At 41.7% G+C, this 21,767-nt stretch overlaps 1 protein-coding gene across 1 annotated transcript; it reads right to left on the bottom strand.

The window, feature by feature from the left end:
- Positions 1-15,077: 15,077 nt before the first annotated feature.
- On the bottom strand, positions 15,078-17,811 carry JUN (Jun proto-oncogene, AP-1 transcription factor subunit). Its single transcript, XM_032218659.1, has one exon. It carries the CDS (start codon positions 16,686-16,688, stop codon positions 15,744-15,746), a length of 945 nt encoding a protein of 314 aa, XP_032074550.1. The 5' UTR covers positions 16,689-17,811; the 3' UTR covers positions 15,078-15,743.
- Between the last annotated feature and the right edge of the window lie 3,956 nt (positions 17,812-21,767).

Here is a 21,767-nt window from a genome sequence, read left to right as displayed (position 1 = left end):
AGGCTGTTGTTTGATTTTATTTTGGATTTCAGTTTTATTTATTTACGTTTTAGATAAGATTGTTTTGATTTTTCCACTTAGCCAACAAAGGTCTTTGTAAAAGGTCCTATGACGTTTTTTTTTCAAATGGGAGAATGTGATCTAACTAAATACACAGATAGCTCTATGCAGCTTAATCCTTATTTAGGTGACTTGTTCCCCCTGTAATTCTCAATGTTTTATTTCATTTTTTCAAATTAATGTAACAAAGCATAAAATACAAAAATATAAAGAAAGATGAAGGTGACATAGGGGGAAAAAAGGAAAGAGGGAAAAGTATAGGGTAGAGGGGGGAAAGAAAAAAAAGCATTGACTTCTGACTTCTTTTGGTGCAGTAGAATAAAATAATGACATGAAACCACAATTTTTTACTTTTATATAATATATACCAGCCATTTCCATAACACCAAACCTATCTAATCAGCAAAATCCAAAATCAAAGTTTTAGTTTTTTCCACCTCAAGCACAAAGTCCAAAAGTAGTTTCCAAGTAGAAATAAATTTAATTGTGTTCTTTTCTTTCATCAAAGTAGTCAGTTTAGCCATCTCTGCTAATTCCATCAACTTTTGCAGCCATTCGTCTCTTCTGGGAGTCACATTTATCCTTCCATTTTTGTGCATAATGTAATCTTGCTGCCGTCAACATGTATAAACATCAAAGTTCCATTTTTTTTTAGTTCATTATCTGTTAGGCCTAAAAGAAAAGTCTCTGGTTTTATCTTTATGTTCACTTTAAGAATCTTCTGTATTAAGGCACTTCCTAATGTCTTAGAAAGAACATCTAATTTCTGCAAAGGCTCAAACCCTGGAAGTCCCGAGAGACAAAAGAGCTTCATGATCTTGATGTTTTTATAAAACTATAAACATTCTAGTTCCCTCAGTCTCACTTCATGGCAACAAAGGGTTGCAATGAGGAATGGACAATAGCTAAATAGAGAGGAAAAGCTTCTCTTTTATATCTTAAATAATCTAAATATAAAAATCATGGCAAGGGGGGGGGAGATTTTAGTATATTAATTAAACCATTATTAAGATGCTTCTTCAGTTCTGATTGGATCAGTGGTGGTATTCTGCCAGCTCTTACTGGTTCGGGTGAACTGGTAGCAGCAGCTGCTGGAGGCTCCACCCACCCGCCCCAACGTAATGTGTGTTCTTCTGCACATGCACAGAAGGCGGTGCGCATCAGGCATGAAATCCTCTTATCTTTGCTACAGGTTCAGAACCATGGTCGTGCATGCAGACTCCCTTCACTTGTACGTGGCACTTCTGAGCATTTGCAGAGTGTCTGTGATGATGTCTGGGCAGGTGAGTGGAGCCGCCCACCGCTGCCACTACTGGTTTGCCCGAACCTGGGCGAATTGGCAGAATACCATCTCTGGTGTGCATGCACAGGTGGGACATGCAAGCGCACTCACATTTGCGAACCAGTAGCGAAGGTAAGTGAATCCCACCATTGGATTGGATGGTGGAGAATGGAGGCATTTATATTCCTTGCAAATAGCTGGTCATTTGCATTCTTTTAGAGGGTCATTGGAAGCCATGGAGATTTATCTGTGTGCTTGGGGTCACTTGAGTTGTGTGAATGGGTGTGGAGTCTTCTTGGCTGCAGGAAGTTTTCTGCCCTGTGTCCTTTCCCTGTTGAAGACATGCACAGGCTTTTGGGGATGAGTCTGGGTTGCATCTCAAACTGAAGTGCAAATGGTTCCTGTAGTCTGCAACTTTTCTGGAAAATCCGTTCATACTCCCACACCATTTGAAGGGTGTTCATCCCAAAGTGCACAGCTACAAGTCTATGGAGATTCTCAGTCAGGCCTCAACCACTCCCTAAAAGAATGTAAATGACCAATTGTCTGCAAGGAATATAACCAGTGGTGGGATTCAGCCAGTTCGCACCACTTTGGAAGAACCGGTTGTTAACTTTCTGAGCAGTTTGGTGAACTGGTTGTTGGAAGAAATCATTAGGGCAGAGAACTGGTGATTAAATAATTTGAATCCCACCACTGAATATAAATCCTTCCATTCTGCACTATCCAGTCAGAGCTGAAGATGTTTCTTGGATGAAAAGCAAAATGTCTTCAAAGAAAAATCCAGTTGCCTCCTGGAAAAAAAAAAAAGCGCCTTTAGGGCAACCATGACCTGGATAACTGAGAATCTCCATAGGCATTGGAGTAATATGAAAAAGCAGAGGAAGAAGCAGAGGAAGACAATGTCATGACTGAAAGCAGAGGTGGGTTCCGGCTTCTGTTACTGCCAGTTCTCTCATGGTCGCGCTTGGCGTGCATGCGTGCTTGCACAGTAGTAAAAAATTTGCTTCTGCGCATGCCAGAAGCAAAAAACAAGATGGCAGCAGCTATGGTGCCGGTATAGAACCGGTTTGGGGGCATGGCCAGCTGAGTTATTACCTACTTGGCTGAACCAGTCCGAACTGGTAGGAACCCACCTCTGACTGAAAGACCTCAGGAATAGTACAGGGTAAGAGGTACACAAAATTCAATCCATAGGTTGTTAGGTATGTAAACACTGAGTTGGAATGTGAATTTACTCCGCCCTCTTTTTACAAAAATCCTTATTTATTTCTCTTTGTGGTTATGCCCGCTGCTATTTCTTTACAGCCAAAAGCAAAGACTCTGTTGCACAAGGACACCATGTCACCTGCACCCTAGTGTCACGTACAACAATTGTTCTTTGAATGAACTAAAGGAGTGGTTTGACTTAAGGAGATCTGCATTTCTGCACTCTGGAATGACAAGGCTGGGAGATTTAAAAAAAAAGTGCCAAAAAGAGCTCTTGAGAGCAATTAAGAGTGTGCTAGGCATACCTTGGAAATATATTTAACAGGCCTTCATGCCAACAATCAGTGCTATTTTTATAGGTGGCGGTCTTTGCTTTAGTTCTATTCTTCTCTCCCCCTCCCCTCTCTCTTTTTTTTAAACAAGGCAGGCAATTCAGAAATGTAGGTGTGCCTCAAGTCAGCCACAACTTCAATGAAGCCTTTTTTTTGTTAACAAGAGCTGAGCTGTCTTTAAAACAATGCCACCTTTTAAGGTGCTGAATCTGGAGCTCAGCACATTCTTCCTATGGAACTGAATTTCTCCAAAGACAGGGGAGTAAAAAAAAAAAAATCCAACTTGGCTTAACCAATTTGGTACCTTCCAGATGGACTTCAAAAGAAAGTGAACACTAAGTTCAGGATGACTCCCCGGCAGACAAAGAAGCCGGGTGATCCATAAGGAGCGAAGGAGGACTTTAACGGAGTTCATAAGTTTATGTAAAGCTGTTTGCTTACTGTCACAAAATTAGTTCCAAGTAAGTAATTATGCTACCTACAAGTTTTCTCAGGAAAAGAAGCAGTGTTTATACAGTAAAAAGATTTTGTATTCACCATTTTGTTTTTAATATGAAGAGTAAATGGCTTGCACTTTAGAACTTCTGAGAAAGTGTATTTTTTATTTATATTACACCTTTATTATTTTTACCGATAACTCAAGCCAGCGAACACATACAATACTTCCTCCTCCTATTTTCTCCACAACAACAACCTTGTGAAGTGGGTTGGGCTGAGAGACAATTTCCTGCTTGAGCAGGGGGTTGGACTAGAACGGTGATGGATAACCTTTTTGTCATCACATGCCAAAAGTGCCTGGAGGCATGCGATGGCACTCGCGTGGCCACACCTATAAGGCAATGTGTATGCTGCACCCCATTGCATGCCCCTCCCCTTCCCCCCACGCATGTGTGTGTGACTTCCCCCCATGCCTCATTATGGGCCAACCCATCTAGGGGTGGGTTCTGGCCGGCTTTACTGCCAGTTTGCTGGTGCACGCTGTACACACATATGCAGTTCAATTAAAATTGTTCTGCACATGCTCAGAACTTAAAAACCAGATGGTGACGCTGACCAGGGAAATGATTTGGGGGCGTGGCAGGCCTGGGTTGCTGCCAGTTCCAGCAACCCAGCCGCCATACCACTACAGGTTTGGCCAAATTGGGCTGAACCGGTAGGAACCTACCTCTGGCCCCATCCCTTGCACATTCGCGGCAGAGACCCGAAAATCTGCTGGCCGGTGGGAGGCATGCACACATGCACAGTGGAGCAGAGCTGAGGTGATGGCTTGTGTGTCCGCAGAGAGGGCTCCACATGCCACCTGTGGCACACGAGCCATAGGTTTGCCATCACAGGACTATAAGATTTCCAGGTCCCTTCCAACTATTCTGTTAGAGCAACTGCCCTAAAATTCATGGCTAAGGCACAACCTGAACTCAGTCTCTGGCTTTCTAGCCTAATGAATAAAATATCAAAGTACCAATACAGCGGAGCATAGTCTAGGGGTTGTGATGGCGAACCTATGGCACGTGTGCCACAGGTGGCACGTAGAGCCATATCTGTGGGCATGCGAGCTCAGCTCCGCTGTACATGTGCATGCCAGCCAGCTGATTTTCGGATCTTCTGGTGTCAAAATTTTTAGAACCTCTTCTGTAGGTGCGGCCTGCTTTGTAGGAGTGGCTTGCCAGCCATGTGACCAAGTGGGTGTGGCTTGCCAGTCATGTGACTGAGTAGGAGTGGCTTTCCAGCCATGTGACTGAGTGGGAGGGGCTTGACAGTCATGTGACTGGGTGGGCATGGCCAACTTGTAAAATGTGATGAAACTCACTTAACAAGACTCTTGCTTAGTAACCAAAATGTTGGCTCAGGAACTCTAGCATTGAAGCACACAAGTCTTAAAGCTGTCAAGTTACAAGACCTTTGTACCCCTAACCCTTTAGAAAAAAACACCAGGGGTGTTCAAACTTGACAGCTTTAAGACTTGTGGACTTCAACTCCCAGAATTCCTCCTCTCGCTCTTCATCTTGATGGTGTGCAGACGGGCGGGGGAGGGAGCCGGAACCTGTTCTAAATGGCACTGTAGATTTGTGGAACCTCTTCTATAGAAGAGGTTATAACTGGCAGGAACCCACTTCTGTTCTGGTCCAACAGGAAGTTTTCCTAAAATTATGGGAAGAATATAATTGAATACTGTATCCTGATATTCATGAAAAACACAGATATTTATATCTCTCTGCTCTCAAGTGTACCCTACATGGGATTTGGGTATAATCCTTAGGAAATGTTTTGCTGGTATGTGGATGGAATATTACAGAAGGCCTTTTCCTTTTGCTGAAAGGTAGTTAATTTGGTGTAAGCAACTGTTTCATACCAGATCACAGAAGCAACTAAACAACTGATCAAGGGTAATAGTCAGAGTACTACCCCTATTCCTTCCTCTGTTTAAAACAGAGTTGAGACATAAAAGTTGAAGCCCAACCACTTGTTCTGAAATTCAGGGTCCTCCTGCTTATATTAAGGTGACCAGATGTCCCGATTTCAGCGGGACAGTCATGATTTCTAACAATTTGTCCCGTGTCCCAGGGCATTTTTAAAAAGTCCCGATTTTCTGGCTTCATGTTGAAAGCCCAGTGGATTTGCTTAAAAATCCTAACCGGGACAAGACAAAAGACACCCTGTCTAATTCCTCTCTCTGTCTCAGTACTTTCATTGAAGATATTAAAACATTAAAGCAAGAAAACAGACCCCCCCCCCATCCCTTTTACCTCATTTTATAAGAAAAAATGACCAAGTACCATAGAGCTGCAGGAAATACTTGGCTAGAGAGGCAGTGAGTGTTCCTTCCTGGATTTCCCAGAGGGGAGGGGCACGGAGGTTGGAGGTCGGTTCGTGTAGAAAAAATGGTGGCAAAGTTTCTTTGAAAAATATTTCCCTGACTAATTTCACAATTTTAATTTGCTCAGTTCTTTGTATTAACATCTATATCATTCTGGATTGACTTGGAGTGCTCACTTGTGCCTGCTGGTAAGTGAGCTGGCTTTTTTTCTTTTATTTTTTAATCTATTTTAAAATAATATTTTATTTATTGTGCATAGGATTTTTTAAAATTTATTCTGTGTGGATTCTTTTTTTAAATTGTCTTAGACTATTTAAAAAAAGATTCTATCCAAAATAAATTGAAGTGAAACCATTTTTAAAAATTCTATGCACAATACTTTGAAATATATTGTGCATAGAAAGAATAGTTTGAAATGTTTTACTTCAATTTATTCTATGTGGATTCTTTTTTTAAATTGTCTTAGGCTACTTAAAAAAAGATTCTATCCAAAATACAAAATACCAGCTACAGTTATTCACTTAAGAACTGTGGCAAGAAATGGTATAATGGGCTTAGTGACCAAAGTTACAATGGCATTGAAAAAAGTGACTGATTACCATTTTTCACACTTAGTGACCATTTTCACACTTAGCGACCATTGCAGCATCCTCATGGTCACGCGATCAAAATTTTGATGTTTGGCAACAATTACAATTTATATTTGTAAATTGTAGTTATGTTGAAATAAAAAAAATATTACAATACTATTTTTGCGTTATATGAAAATTTTTGTTGCTCCGTATAAAATTTTTAATCAAGCCCCCCCCCCCCCCCCGGTGAAAGGTGTCCCTCTTTACCAATGTGAAAATCTGGTCACCTTAGCTTATATATACAGTCATGATTCTCACTATCACTAGGAGTAGTGCTGGGTGATTATGTGTGTCCTACCTCATTCAAATTATTTACTTCTTTTGCTGTCATTTCTGACTGCATGGATGTGCAACTAATACATATTTACAAAGTTCTTTTTTCCACACAATAAAATAAGGTTGGAGTAACAGTTTCTAGATGTAAGTTTGCTAAATTTCTTTCCAAATAAGATGATAGATAGATAGATAGATAGATAGATAGATAGATAGATAGATGATAGATAGATAGATAGATAGATAGATAGATAGATAGATATAGATAGATAGATAGATATAGGTAGATAAATATATAATTTGCCATGCTCCAGATATACCAGAAAAATAGAATAGAATAGAATAACAGAGTTGAAAGGGACCTTGGAGGTCTTCTAGTCCAAACCCCTGCCTAGGCAGAAAACCCCATACCATTTCAGACATGTTCTTAAAAACTTCCAGTGTTGGAGCATTCACAACTTCTGGAGGCAAGTTGTTCCACTGATTAATTGTTCTAACTGTCAGGAAATTTCTCCTCAGTTCTAAGTTGCTTCTCTCCTTGATTAGTTTCCACCCATTCCACACCTTCTTGTTCTAACCTCAGGTGCTTTGGAGAATAGTATGACTCCCTCTTCTTTGTGGCAACCCCTGAGATATTGGAACACTGCTATCATGTCTCCCCTAGTCCTTCTTTCTATTAAACTAGACATACCCAGTTCCTGCAACCGTTCTTCATATGTTTTAGTCTCCAGTCCCCTAATCATCTTTGTTGCTCTTCTCTGCACTCTTTCTAGAGTCTCCACATCTTTTTTACATCGTGGTGACCAAGTACTTTTCAGAATTCCAAGAGCTACAATCCCAGCACATTTGGAAGGTATCTGGTTAGAGGCCAGCATCCATACCTCCAGGAATATTGTTTTAGGACATTGTACAATAAAATACAATAAAATGCCTGTGTTTTCCTTTAAAGATAAACAGTTGGTTGGCTGTCCTTCGGCTACTGATTGCTGGCTGCCGTTGTAGACATCTGATTATTCAATATCATTACAGTTAATTAATCAATATAAAGATAAGCAAAAAGCGTTGGTTTCTGAAGAACAAAACAACAAGGACACAGAACAGTTCTGTCTAGACAGCCCTGCCCTTATTGTGGAGATTTTCAGAGTCACATTAAGTACATGCCAGACACGTCACTGTTCTCAAAGGTGGAGGAGCAGCAGAGATTAAACACTGCCAACATATCCAAGGATTTCACGCTCTCAAGTGTAGTTCTTTCCTTCCCCCTCCTCCCCACACCCATTTAGTTCACAACTAGTTCAACTCTTTTTCATTTTTATCTCTGCCATATCATGATTGGATTGCCACGACTCCTGCTGAAACCAGTACCAAAATGGGCAGGAGATAGAAGCCACCACACAAACATTCCTGTTGATATATCAAGGCTCCAAATATCCTTCATACTCTAGGGTTGGCCTTCACAAAAGGCCCATATGGTAGCTGCCTATGTCCCAATTTGAATTTTTCCCCCTCCCTAGCATTTTCCTGCAAGTCCAGGTTCTGCTCCCTACCCTGCCATCATCGAATCATTGGCTGCAACAGGAATTGACCGACAGCTTCTTGCCTGAATCTGATGTCATGGACTGAGAGAGAGTGACTGCCTCAAAGTTACCCAGCTGGCGTTCATGCCGAACGTGGAACTGGAACTCATGGTCTCCTGGTTTCTAGCCTGGTGCCTTAACCGCTAAAATGAAAAGCAAAACGAAATTGTACATTATAACAATCAGATTTGTTTTTTGTTCCACAGCTGACAATGCTGGAGCTGGTTAAAAGTTCCCAGTTCTTTACTGAGGCACAAATATGAAAAAAAAAAGTTTGTTGCATGATTTGATGTTGTAAAAGTAATTGTGTGGTGCAAAACATTTATTTGTAATTGATATCCAGGACTGTTTTGCATTCATATGTTTTGTGATAGGTAATTATTATTCACTCAGAAGAAGAAATATCTCAAACGTAAAGCTGGTTTCAGAGTCCTTAAGGAAAGGGCCTTGTGACATTTTGAAGACTGACACAGTATTTAGTATAGAACAAACTTCTGTGACACACAATTCATTTTATCTGACACAGAATTGTTCACTTAACATTCAAAATGAGAGCCATGGTCTTCAAGATTTGCTGACATGCAACTCGCAACATGACATTGCATTGTTCTATATTGTATACTGTGCTGCACTGTGTTAGCAAGGTTTTCTGGGTTGTATTTGAATAATCTTATGCCCGCTGTGTATTAGATCTATGTACCTCACTTCAAGTTCTTGTTCGAATGGACGAGAGGTTGTTTTTTTTTACATGCCTCCCATCACAAACTGAAAATGGGAAATTTTGACAAGCATAATTCCCACAATTAAGTTTTGAAGTACTATAGATTCTTTTTCCCTTACAACTCACCATTTTTACTCCAGAGAAGTAATAGTGAGAACTTCACTGTAACTTCCTGTCTTGGAATTCATTTGACCACATGGTTCAAAGAAAAGCCATTTTCCAGGTATGTACGGTTAATGAGAGGATTTGTTTCTGTTTGGTAGAAACTCCCTTCAGGGGCATGAATATTCTCCCTAGGAAAAATCTCTTGTTGTGGGGGATGATTAAAGAAACTCCCTTTAGCCAGAACATACTCAAAAGATAAATCAGATGTCCCTGAGGACCTAATCTGTTACTGGAGAAGATAGAAACCTATATCTGATCTTTCCAAGCCTTTTCTTTCTTTCCTTTTTGGCAGTCGATTGGTTGGGAAGCAGAAAATATACTCGCAGAATCCCAGCCTGTTGATGGTATTCATCAGAAAAATGTAATTTGCAAAAAAAAAAAAAAAAAATTGGTTAACCACATGCTTTGTTCTCAGGAAAAAGCACCTTTTGAAACATTTTTAATTCAAGCTTGCCTTATGCTCAGTCCATTGCAAGCATATTTGAATCTTTGTATTTGTAAATACTTTGGCCACCTAATGAGAAGGAAGGACTCACTGCAGAAGAGCCTAAAGCTGGGAAAGACTGAGGGCAAAAGAAGGGACAACAGAGAATGAGGTGGCTGGATGGAGTCACTGAAGCAGTAGGCATGAGCATAAATGGACTCCAGAAGATGGTAGAGGACAAGAAGGCCTGGAAGAATGCTGTCCATGGGGTCGTGATGGGTCGGACACGACTTCGCAACTAACAATAACACATTTGTAAACCTGTTTTGTGTGGCTGGCTGGAGAGATTCTTCATTCCCTGTTTGTCAAACAGTTTCAGTTGTCAGGACTATCAAGTCTAGTGAAATGTCTCTGTGTTTGACAACTCATGGTATAACTAAAAACAGTTGGAAAGGGGGTTAAGCACATTTATAGTGAGAAACACTATTAGTGGCTAATACTCATGATTGTTTAATATTACCCCCCTGGGATGGAATAAGCCTCTCAAGAAATATGAAGAAATGCTTTCTAGTCCAATATACCAAGCAAGGGCATCCAGCCTTGGCAACTTTTAAGACTTCTGGACTTCAACTTTCAATATGGGTTGCTGGGGAATTCTGGGAGTTGAAGTCTATAAGTCTTTAAGTTGCAAGGTTGGACACCCTTGATATAAAGGGTGCCAGAATGGGGAAGGTGGAGCCAGATCTTCCTCTGGTCCACCAACGTTCCTTGTTACCATCTTATTAAGTTTTTTATCTTTTATCCTCCCACTTCTTGGTTTATGTTTCCTTTTGGGGAAGTGGAATCTATTTTATGAAATACCGTTTGTTTAATAAACCATAATAGCTGTGTAAGCCATAATGCCTGGTTTCAATATCCTGATAAACCATAAACCATAAATCGTAAAATGAACTTTAGCCCATAACAAGAAATCTGTAGACCACTAAAACTTTTGTTTATATAAATGTTAACTGGGCAAAACAACACATCATAGGGCAACAATTTCTGAACTAAGTTATCTTAAATGTATTGACTTACATTTAAGAAGAATACATCTAAAGGACTCCCGACTCCTGAAAAAATGAATTTTGAGACAGATGTGGCTGCTTTAGGCTGCTGCTGTGATCAAATTGCTGCTGTGGCCCCATGATCCTAATTTTCAATGTTCTGTGACAGTTTCCCAGCCACTCTTGCAATCCCTTGCTCCTGCTGAGAAGGGAAGGAAGAGGGAGGGAGATTTCTGATATTCCCTACCATATTCCCACAAGGAGGCCCAATGGGGAAGGTATCAGGAAGTAAGAAGTCACACCTGATATTACTGCTTTTTCGCCTACCTGTGGTCATTCTGTTTCTCTGTTCAGGTAAGGAAATATATCCAAAATGATGACCCAACAGGACATGGGTTGTCTAGTGCTAAATAAGTGTGTTAGTTTTCCAGTGCCACTTACATTTACAGTTTATTTTTGTAGTGTATCTATACAATCTATAGAGTTTCTGTTGATTAAAAATAAAGCAATCCAACTGTCCTATTTTTACATTTCTTCTAAAGTTGTCAGTGGCTGTGGTTGTTTGTAATTTTAACAGTTATTTTATTAATTGAAATTGGTTAACATTTTTCAATTCCTATAACTCAAATATGTGGGGAAATCTTATTGACTGCATTGCCATCTATCTCAGTTAAGGTACATTCATAAAAGCTAAACCATGGAACTACTGACACAAGTTTGTTCCACTCACCAAATCATAAGCTAAGCACATCAACTTGGTTTCACAATTTATGGGCTGTGTTCACACAATACATTTGCCCAATATTAAATGAGTCATAGATTACTTAACCCCATTTTCTAGGTATGCACAACACATGAAATCATAAACTAACCAAATGGGGGCTGATTTGGACAGGACTAACTTGTGATTGGCTAGTTTTCTGTCTCAGGCCCAGACACTGAGATGCAAAACACAATGAGCATAAGCCCACATGGTTAGTTTATGTTTCAGCGTATTTTACAAGTCCAGCTAATAAAGAAATGAGTCATATCAAAAAGCAAAATCCCAGGACCAAGTATCCTCCAAAATGTTCCATGAGTCCTGGGATCCCAAGCAGATTGGCAGAGAGTTGGTATGTTCAAGCAGCCCTTTTTCTTCGCTTAAAAATGCTTGCTGAGATCCTTAAGAATCCCTTTCTTAAATTTGCACTGAACGTCTCCAGTATTTTATTTTTGCGTGGGTACTGCCATTTGGAAACCAAGTTTAAAGAAAAGGTGAATCAGTGGACAGCCTTTAAAAAAAGGGTAGAATGAGAAGACGTTCCTGGAAATGTCGAGGAGTTTAGAAACACCAAGATTAAATCAGAGCAGTCTGCTCCCGTCCAGAGTGACATGGAATGTTTAGAACTATAAAATCTCTTGCACAACAGAAGTACGCTTGATATTTAAGAGATTTACCTTTCCAGGTAGGCTGTTTGTTTTGCTAGTTGGCACTTGTTGGGGAGCAGAAAGACCACACCCCACTGAGTTTTATGCTTGTTCGGCCCTTTGACTGACTTTTTCTACAGATGGTCAGAATCAACTTGCTTTCCAGCTTGCTTGTGTCAGTACTAGGGACACCCAATAAAATATGCAATCATCCTCATTAACCCCTTGTTTGACAAGTTTTCCTTTAACTGACTACTATTAAATATAGAAGGCAGTCAATTGCCACTATTAATTCAGCCTCTTTTTAGAAAAATGCAATCATAAAGAAACCACTCTTTTGAAGAAAACTAAAAATTGTTGCATCATACTACTTAAGAACACTGCATTTCAAATGGTCTAAAAGCATTTCTTAGTTGCCTCTGGGTGTTAATTTTAACAGATGCACAATAGGCAGAAATTTAGTGGAGGAATCTTCATAAATGAATTATCTGTGTTTTTGAAAATGCAACATTTTGTGGACCAGGGATGTCAAACTTGCGTCATTGTGGCGCTGTCACATGATGTATCGTGATTTTTCTCCCTTTTGCTGAACTGGATGTGGGTGTGGCCAGTGCATGACGGATTTGGCTCACGGGCCACGAGTCCTGCTATAGCCCTATTTCCAAAACCACAAAGGAAAGAGCAGAATCTGCTTGAAAGTTCATGCTAACTTACCATTTGGTGAGGAAACTTTTAGAGAGATGATACCACCACTGCAAAAACATCATCTTCTGCAGTTTGACAGTAGAAACCAGGGGTGGGTTGCTACCAGTTTTACTACCAGCTCACAAACTGTGCACAATGTGCACGTGCGTGCCAGATGCGCACTGTGCGCATGCGCTGTTCAATGTCAATTGTTCTTCACACATGCACAGAACAATTGATAGTGAACTGCAAATTCTCAGTCACTAAAAACCAAATGGTGGTGGCCTAGCGGCAGCAAGGAAACCAACTCAGAGGTATGGCAGGCCTGGGTCACTGCCAGTTCTGCAACCCAGGCCTGAATTCCACTACCAGATCAGGTGAACTGGGCCGAACTGGGAGCAACCCACCTCTAGTAGAAATCAAAATGCTAAAGTATTTCCTTAATTAAGCCATGGAAAAGTTATACCTGATGAATTTGTCATGAAAAGAACGAACACTACAAATCTCATTCCACTCTAAAATGTCTATGGTAGCCCACTTATTTCTCTTTCATCTTCAAACTTACAATTTTGAACGCTTTGAACAATTTTCCAGGATAAATAGAAGTAACTCCAATTGAACTCAGTAGCCAATTACATTTTCTTAGAAAAGTAAAATCTCTCTGTAATTGAGGCTAGCTCCTGGTGACAGGGCAACTTGTATGCATTGTTAGCATTAATGCAAGGTTGGTTTGTCTTTTCATCTAGTATTTTTTTAATTATTTATTCCTGAGGTAGGTGATAGCCCAAGCTCATCAGCTTATAAATCGTGCTGAATTCAAGAAAGTTTGTTTCAACATATAACAGAATTGTAACCTACTGTTAAGGAAATATGCCCCAATGCAATTGATGAAGCTGGATTCTAAAGAAACCTGGTTAAGAATGTTAATCCTAGATGTAATTCAGACTCTACTATGAAATATACTGTATTTGAATATAACACATTTAGAAGGACTATGGAACTTATTAGTAATGCACATAGGGTTATAGCTTTGAAAAGATTTTTTTCATAAACACAGATAACATTAGCCCTTTCAAGGGAAAAGACTAACTTTCTCATAGACATAGATAACATCAGTCTTTGCAGTGAAGTTTATAAGGCAATTGATCAAGCACTAACATTCAAACTATTAGTCAATTTGGTACATATTATTTTAGGATTAACCCTGGATATGTATTTTTGATGCGTTCAGCTGTTAAGGAAGATTTATTTGTGGAATTAAGATCATGGCATTTTTATTAATTTATACTATAAAACCTGCTATTATTAAAAACAACTTCTTCAGTATTTATGAATTTTACTTCCCAAATTCCAAGATTTGTAATCCAGTTTAAATTATTCTCCCCTCTCATCTGTTGTGAAATAATCTATAGTTTTGAAGAATCATCACCAAAAGAGGGCAAAGAGATTCATATTTGCTGGAAGATTAATAGAATGGTTTTATTGGACAACAGGCATAGTCCTAAATACTTACGAACAGAGAGCATTTTTTTAAAAAAATCAAAGAGATAACAAAACAGAAATGTGACAAATTGAAGGCTGCTTCTAAAAACAGTGGTTTCTTCTAAAAGATTATCCATAATATTTCCTTAAGAAAAGAACATGTAATTGTGAAATGGCCAATTAATACTTTTTAAAAAGCTTATTCTACAAGTAGATAGATACAGAATAACTTTTTCCCGCGTGTTAAAATTGTGTCAGTAGCTCTTTGTGGAGCAAACCATACAAGTTTAAAGTCAGATTTGATAGCAGCTGTTTTTTTCTACCACAGGGGGTCACTGAGATGTCTCTTGTATTCCAGTTAAAAGCAGGGTAGGCAAAAAGAAGATTAGAATCTGCCAGTAGATCACTAAATTATTTGCAATGGATTGTCAAGCATTTCTGATGCCCAGTTTTTTTCCTAATACCACCACCTCCATACATTATGCCTTTAAGAGGAAGACTTACTTGAAATAAATATCTGAATGTGTATAAGTCTTTGTATCTTTCGCATCCAACATTTTTTAGTAACCTAGGAATATAAATTTGATGCCCTTAGGAAAAAAAATATACCCACCTGGGAATTAGAAGACAAGGAATCTTATGGCACCCTAAAGACCAATAGTTTTATTGTAACAGGAGTACCACAAGACTTTTAAAGTGGTTGTTACAGTATGTGAAGATCAAATAAGAGTTTCTCACTCCTCCCTCCAGTAGAGTTTTAACATTCAACTAAAAGTTGATTCTGTATATCCCTGGTATCTTTTTGTGTGTATGTCTACTCAGCAGTAAGCCCCACTGAATTTAATAAGACTTGCTCCTAGGTTAAATGTGTGTAGAATTGAAATCTAAATGATACTAATCAATAGAAAGTGAGTATGGATTAATGGAGCTTTCTTAAATAAGATCAACCCTTTCTTTTGTTTCAGAAATAAACATTAAAAAAATTATATACTTTATTACAAATGGAAAAAAAAACTCAAAAGTTGCTAAAAAATCTCTGATTTACAAACAATACTGGGTGGAACCCAAATGAACATAAAAAATAACTTACAAAGTCATGAAGTAGTTTTACTTGACATTAATCAGTTGTCATAAAATAAAAAATATATATGTACATACACAACTCAGACAGGCAGTATAGCTCAGTTTCTGTTGTTAGCTTCCCCAAAACACCCTATTTTTTTTTTAAAAAAAGGAGTACTAAGAGAAAGCCATCTACAGTATCTACTGCAGTTTAACTTTTAATACTGAATGATCATTTAAAGTTAGGTCCATGCAAGTCTTGGTCAATGTTAAAAAAGAGAGAGAGAGAAAAGAAAGATGAACACAAGGCATCCATGCCTTATCTGAGCTGGAACAGCTCAGCTGTTTCGCTGAGTTGTTCTGTCAACTGATATGCCACCACCTCACCCAGAAGGCACACCAGTCTCTCCACATGTGCATTTGACTCGGGGGTGGCAGTCTTCGGAATCAATGCCTTTCAGCCTTCTCTTTCCACCTACTACAAGTGTGTATGGGTGGTGGGGTTCTGCCTCCCAAATGCTTTCCTCTCCTTAATTTCTCCCCATCATCCTAAAGTTACTTTTCAGATCTTTTCAAAAAGTTTGCAACTGCTGTGTGAGCATTAGCTGGCATCCACTATTGACGTGATTCATGACCTTCTGCTTCAGCTGTGCAACCTGCTCTCGCAGCATGTTGGCAGTAGACGCCAGTTCTGAGTTCTGGGCTTTCAAAGTCTTTACTTTTTCTTCCAACCTGGCAATCCGCTCCAACTTCCTTTTCCGGCACTTGGAGGCTGCAATTCGATTTCTCATACGCTTCCTCTCTGCCTTGATCCTTTCTTGGGATTCCATGTCAATAGGGGACAGGGGAGGAGTCTCCCCGGGCATTTCTGGGACAGTCTGAGGCTCTTCTTTCAGAGCTTGGAGGCGCGGATGCTGCACTGGCATCTGGGGGTTCATATGATGCTGTGGAGGAAAGCCCAGGTTGTTTGCATTGTAGGAAGGCACTGTATTGAGTGCGCTAGGATTGAAGTTACTGAGATTAGCATAGACAGGCGGCTCGCTGTGCATGTTAGCATTGAAGCCACTGTTTCCAGCCATGGAAGAGACAGGGGCCATGCCGGAGTTCGTAGGCGGAGCAGCGGAGGTAACACTCGGCATGGTGTTTTGATTGTGTAGCTCTGCGAGTGCCCTGACAAAGCCTTCAGCGAAACCTTCTTGCTCATCGGTAACATTTTTGGGACAGAGGAACTGGGTTGGTGTTGGAGTGGTAGTGATCAGTCCATTGCCAGACTGAATAATCAGCCTTTCCAGTTCAGGAGAAGCCAGCTTGAGGAGACCAACATCTGGAGAGGTTAGGATATCAGCATTTTTGTTCCTCAAGTGGGGCTTGAGGTTACTGGAAGGGTCAGCCAGATTGAGAGTCATGTTCTGCTTCAGAACTTTGGGATTATTATATCCATAAGCACCACTTTCTGGCTGCAAAAAGGTGGTATTGATGGCATCATCGTAGAATGTAGGTTCCATCTTTGCAGTCATAGAATACAGTCCACAAGTTTGTTCACCTACAGCCCAAAAAACAGACCTAGGAAAGGAAGCCGGTTTGTTACAACTTAAAGAAGTTCACAGCTGCCAGAGTTACTAAATAGGAACAGTTCTTATAACAGCACTCTTTCAACAAGGAAGACACAGTTCAAAAGTGATCAATTAAAGTCTTACTTTTTTGCAACAAGGCATTGATTCGAGTCCCCAGTTTGGCTAGAAAAAAGTCAGACTCGAACAAACAAGTTTCACCTCAAAGACCCAGCATGGGCATCATTTCCCGACTGTGACTGTTGGGAGGGGAGGGGAGGAAGACCCAAATAAAAGTTATTTTTCAAATTCAGAATCTCTTCCTCAGTCCAAGGAAGGAATAATGCTGCCGGCACCTTCGGGGGCCTCTTTATCGCTTCGGGCAAGGATGGAATCCAGAAACTTTTTGAGTTCTTTTTCCCCCTTCCTCCGCCCCTTCGCGCTCCTCGTGGGAGTGTCCTGGGTCGGTCTGGAGCGTTTCCGAGTTTCAAACCCACTTGTCTAAGTCCTCTCCTTTCTCGCAGCGGCTGTCAAAAAGCAGGTCACCTCACGTCCCAGCCAGAAAAGCAAAGAAAAAGTTGTCACAAGTAGATCGCCCCGCTTCTTGTTCACAGAAGCGGAGCGGGGGAGTTGGTGGGAAAAAAGAAGAGATTCCCACGCTCGGAAACTTCGGGGTCTAGGCGAGAAGAGCTGAAGCGGGGTCCAGGAGGCAAGGCACTCGGGCGTTCTAAAGGAAAGGATGCCCGGACAAGTTCAGCCTTCGCGCTCCGGTTGTGAGAGGATAGCAGCGACCCCGACCCGACTTTGTAACAAGGGAGCGCCGGCTCGCTCTCTGGACGTCAGGTTCTCAGGAATAGCCGCCCGGGCCCTGCTGGCGTCTGGAGCCGAAACTGGCCTTGCTGTGGCCGCTGGGGTTTCTTCTCTGCCTCCTCCTCCTGCCGGACAGGAGCGCTGCCACCGTCGCTTCTCCCGCCGCCACTCAATCCCACTCTGAGCTCTTTCCCAGCGTGGAGCACAACACTTATCAGAGAGCAGTAACCCACTAAAAATAGCCCATGATGTCACCCCGGGGCCTTCCCATTGGCTGCCGCCGCCTCTCAGGGGGAGGAGGGCGGTCGGCCCAGCCTGTTGCAAAGGCGCCCATCTCCATGGCCACCCCACCCCGATAAGTTTCCCCGGCCCCTTTTCGCAAGGCATTGTGGGATGAGGTAATGCCTGAGCTCCGTGCAGGGCATTGTGGGCTGACGTATTGTTTTTGAATATCTGGTTACCCGCTTAAGCGCTCTAGCGGTGTTGGAGGAACCCGACAAGGAGGAGGGGAAGGTGTCCTACACCGGAACATACCAAGCTTGAATAGGAAAGGGGGGGAGGAACTCCGAAGGGCCAACTTCAAGATGAGAAGGCGCACTGGAGGGAGAAGCGACCTTCCCCGCCCGCGAAGAAAAATATGATGTTTTGTTCTTGCTTTTCCCGGAAGAATGTCGCCTGATTCTAAGGCAGGCGGCCAATCAGAAGTCGAAAGACTGAAAAGTAGCTTTCTAATTCCCCCCCCCACCCCTCTCCATCTCACCTCTTTCAATGCCCGGTAATAGAGTCCTCAGTGTGGACTCTCGCGTTGAGGCAGAGGAGGCGGGGGAGGGGTGTGATGGGCTGACGCTCACGTGACCCTCCCCTCCCCCCCGCCTCCTCTCGCGCCCTCTCCTCCGCCCCCGAGAATCCTGTTGCTCAGCAAAGCGCTTCCCGGGAGGGGGAAACGCGGGGGCGGGAGGGAGAGATCTGTTGCCGCAGCCTGTTGGTGTTCCCGTGGCTGGGAAGCGAGTCCCGCTGACATCAAAGGCGGTCTCTCCCAAGTCCAACGCTGCGGTGACCACCGGGCTTTTTACGAGTCGGAGGGACTCCCTTTGGAAGCCGCGAGCCTTTCCCTTGGAAGCCGGGACTAAGAGAAAAGCCTTTTATCCCCGCGCGCCACCCTCCTAACTCTTCCTCCGGCACGCTTTTTCTGAGGCAAACTTTGTCGTAGCCCCCCGGCTGCGGGGTGCCGAACTTGAAAACCTAAAAGGCGCTTCTTCGGGATCGTCGTCTCACTTGGTCCGCGGAGAGAAAAGCGGACGGTGGTCTGTATTTCTTTAAAAATGCTTCCTATGAAGAGGGGACGCCGAAACCCTTAAGTGCCTACTGGAACCACGGCGCACACCTTTGCCAGAGGGAACTGTTTCCTTTCTCTCTTTGTTTTAAAGAAAGTTCATTCATTTATTGATGTCCCATGTTTATTATTTTCACATCTCTTCTCCCGCTTTAGTATTCAAAAATAAAACTAAAATTAACGTTTGAGTCAGTTCCCTCCAGGAACTCCAGACGTTTACTCTGGGTGCCCTTTTTCATAAATGGGAATTTTGGTTTTTGGTCCTCTGGTGGCGAGGAGTCAACCGGACTCTTGTGAGGGGAGGTGGGATAAGGAGAAGAAGGTTTCCCGCATTAGCGGCGGGATCTGGGGGCAAATGGCGACTTCCTACTAAACGGGCTGTGATCGCCGACAATCATAACACATTTGACTGCTGTCCTGGTGTTTTAACTCTGTCGCTCCCAATTTAAGGAGCTGAATGAATCGAGACTAAACAAGCCAATCTAAAACGCACCTCGCGAAAGCAAAGTTCCAACTTGTGGGCAACTATGGGTCCTTCGCGACCTGTGGACTTCAACTCCCAGAATTCCTGAGTTAGCATGGCTGGTTCAGGAATTCTGGGAGTTGAAGTCCACGGGTCCTAAAGTCGCCCATCCCTCTCTGGTTTAAGTTCACAAGCAAGTGAAAGCTGTGATGACCTCTCCAGGAGTGGAGTTGGGAAAAGCAAGTAGCCAGGGAGTCCTAAAATGTTGGCTCCCAGGATCTAGAATGGAACTTGGGAGGGCTGTGTTCAAAGAAAGCTCTACCTGGTAACTGAAATGGTTTCAAATTGCACCCACAGCTGCAGGGATAAACAAACAAACGAGTTGCTTCCCAACTTTTGAAAAGAAGGCGTTCTGATGTTAAAACCCACCTCTGATTGTTGATTGGAGATGAAGCAGAAAATAGAGACATGAGCCTTTAGAGTTAATGTATCAAATTGGGTGGCTTTTGAATTGATTTAATAAAAGGATATTTTGATACTTTTCTGGATTTTTTAAAAAGAGAACTTATTTATTTCATTTATATGCTACCCATCACAAAGAAACTTTGGGTTTGCAACATTTTTTTTTTGTTTCCAAACAGAGAGTAACCCTTCTCAACATCATGAAACTTACTGAGGTATACTTAGGATTGCTCTGCTTCTCTGCGGTCAGCAGTGTCTTCAGGTATCAGGTGCCATTAAATATACACATTAAAAAGTATGAAATGTGAGATTAGGGTGAAAGAAGATTACCAATTATGGGATGCTTGCAGCATTGCTGCTATAAGTCTAACTAGCCTCCAGTCCCAGATCAAGAAAGTTGGGCAATGGTTCAGAAATGAACAATGGAATATCACTATGTCTCCTCTCCTGGAAAACATTCTAATTCAGGACAATGATCTGTGATTAACTCTGGTACTGAGTAACTGCCAGAACTAGCCAAATCTAAGAAAACAGAAGTAAACCTGTCTTGTCTTGTTTTGGGTAGCACAAAACAGTTAGAACTATCCAATAACCTGTTTTCATGATAGCCTTGTGTAGATGTTGTCTGAATACACTGGCAGAACCAGAGCCCCTACTTGCTATTTCTGCTGTTAGTCCTGCAGATGCTTAATTCAATAATTCAGTCTTCCTGGCTGAGACCCAAAATCCCAGAGCTATCGTTTCATCTTAAGAAAGAATTGCTTTCAGTAGTCCCTTCACCCTTGAGTTCACTGGGCTAGCCATCACATACATGCGATCTTTAACTCATCCTGAAAATTATCCAAGGACTTACCAGAAAGGGGAACAATTTGTTCCAAGATTGACCTCAAGAGGTTTGTAGCTAAAATCATGAGTACAGATGCATTGTATTTTGAACTTGTCGTGGATCTTTATCCACATCTAGTCACCTGTATTTAGACAGCTGTTAAGCAATAGGCAAATGGATTTCCCAGTGTCATGGAACAAGATAGGCTGAGCTTGATGTGCCTATACTTGTATTTCCATCACCTAAGATAAAAAATATCCTGCATTCTTATGGTAACACTGCAGGCAACCATGTCAGTTCTCGACAAGATACCTAATGCTGGAATTTTCACTACCAACAATATCCCCTATAATGAAACGTCAATTTGTGAGAGCTGGCACAGATTATCAAACTACACCAGTTTGGCTGCCTTTTGCAGGTTAGCTCCATTTTCAGTATCTGTGAGCCCATGTCTGAGATTTCATAAAATAATGGTCCTCTATTACCTCTGCTGTACAGGCTATGTCTATGACCTCTGTGTGAAGCAAACAATGTTCTACAGTGTCCTAAAGCCTGGAAGATGCTGCTAATAGCATCTGACTTCTCCTTCCCCAGTGAGTGGAAGGGGTTAACAGGCTGTGTCAAGATACATGTTTGTTACTATCAGGTCCTGTTGCTGGCAGAAACCCCAAACAGGTCTTCCCTGTATATCTGTTACAGGGTGGGCACCACCTAGCTTCTGAATATGGTATGCCTAAGGATTCTAGATTTGAGACCAAGCAGCTGGAGAATACTGAAATCTAATATCTTCACAATGCTGAATGGCATGTCCAGAGCCACCCCCTGGGTAATAACAGGTGTGACCTCTAATGACTTTTGGCTGTCCTACTTTTCAAATTCTGACTACTGCTTGACTTAGCCTTAGGGCACTATGTTCTGCATTGGAGTAAATGTCTTGCTGTTGTTGACAGCACAGATTTTCAATCACTACTATTAGTTGCAATAAAGCTTGTATGTTGCTTATGGTAGGTATCCACGATATCACAAGTCCTTCTTCTTGCTAATCCGTATTTTGAATTGGATGCAGACGGTGGATCAAGAAAAACAAGCTTGAAACATTTCTACATGACTGCCTCAGGCCCACAACATCCCCCTTCAGTAGTGACAGAATGT

Source organism: Thamnophis elegans, chromosome 5, assembly GCF_009769535.1.
Source record: "Thamnophis elegans isolate rThaEle1 chromosome 5, rThaEle1.pri, whole genome shotgun sequence".
Classification (NCBI taxonomy): Eukaryota; Metazoa; Chordata; class Lepidosauria; order Squamata; family Colubridae; genus Thamnophis; species Thamnophis elegans.
This window is presented reverse-complemented; position numbering and strand designations above follow the sequence as displayed.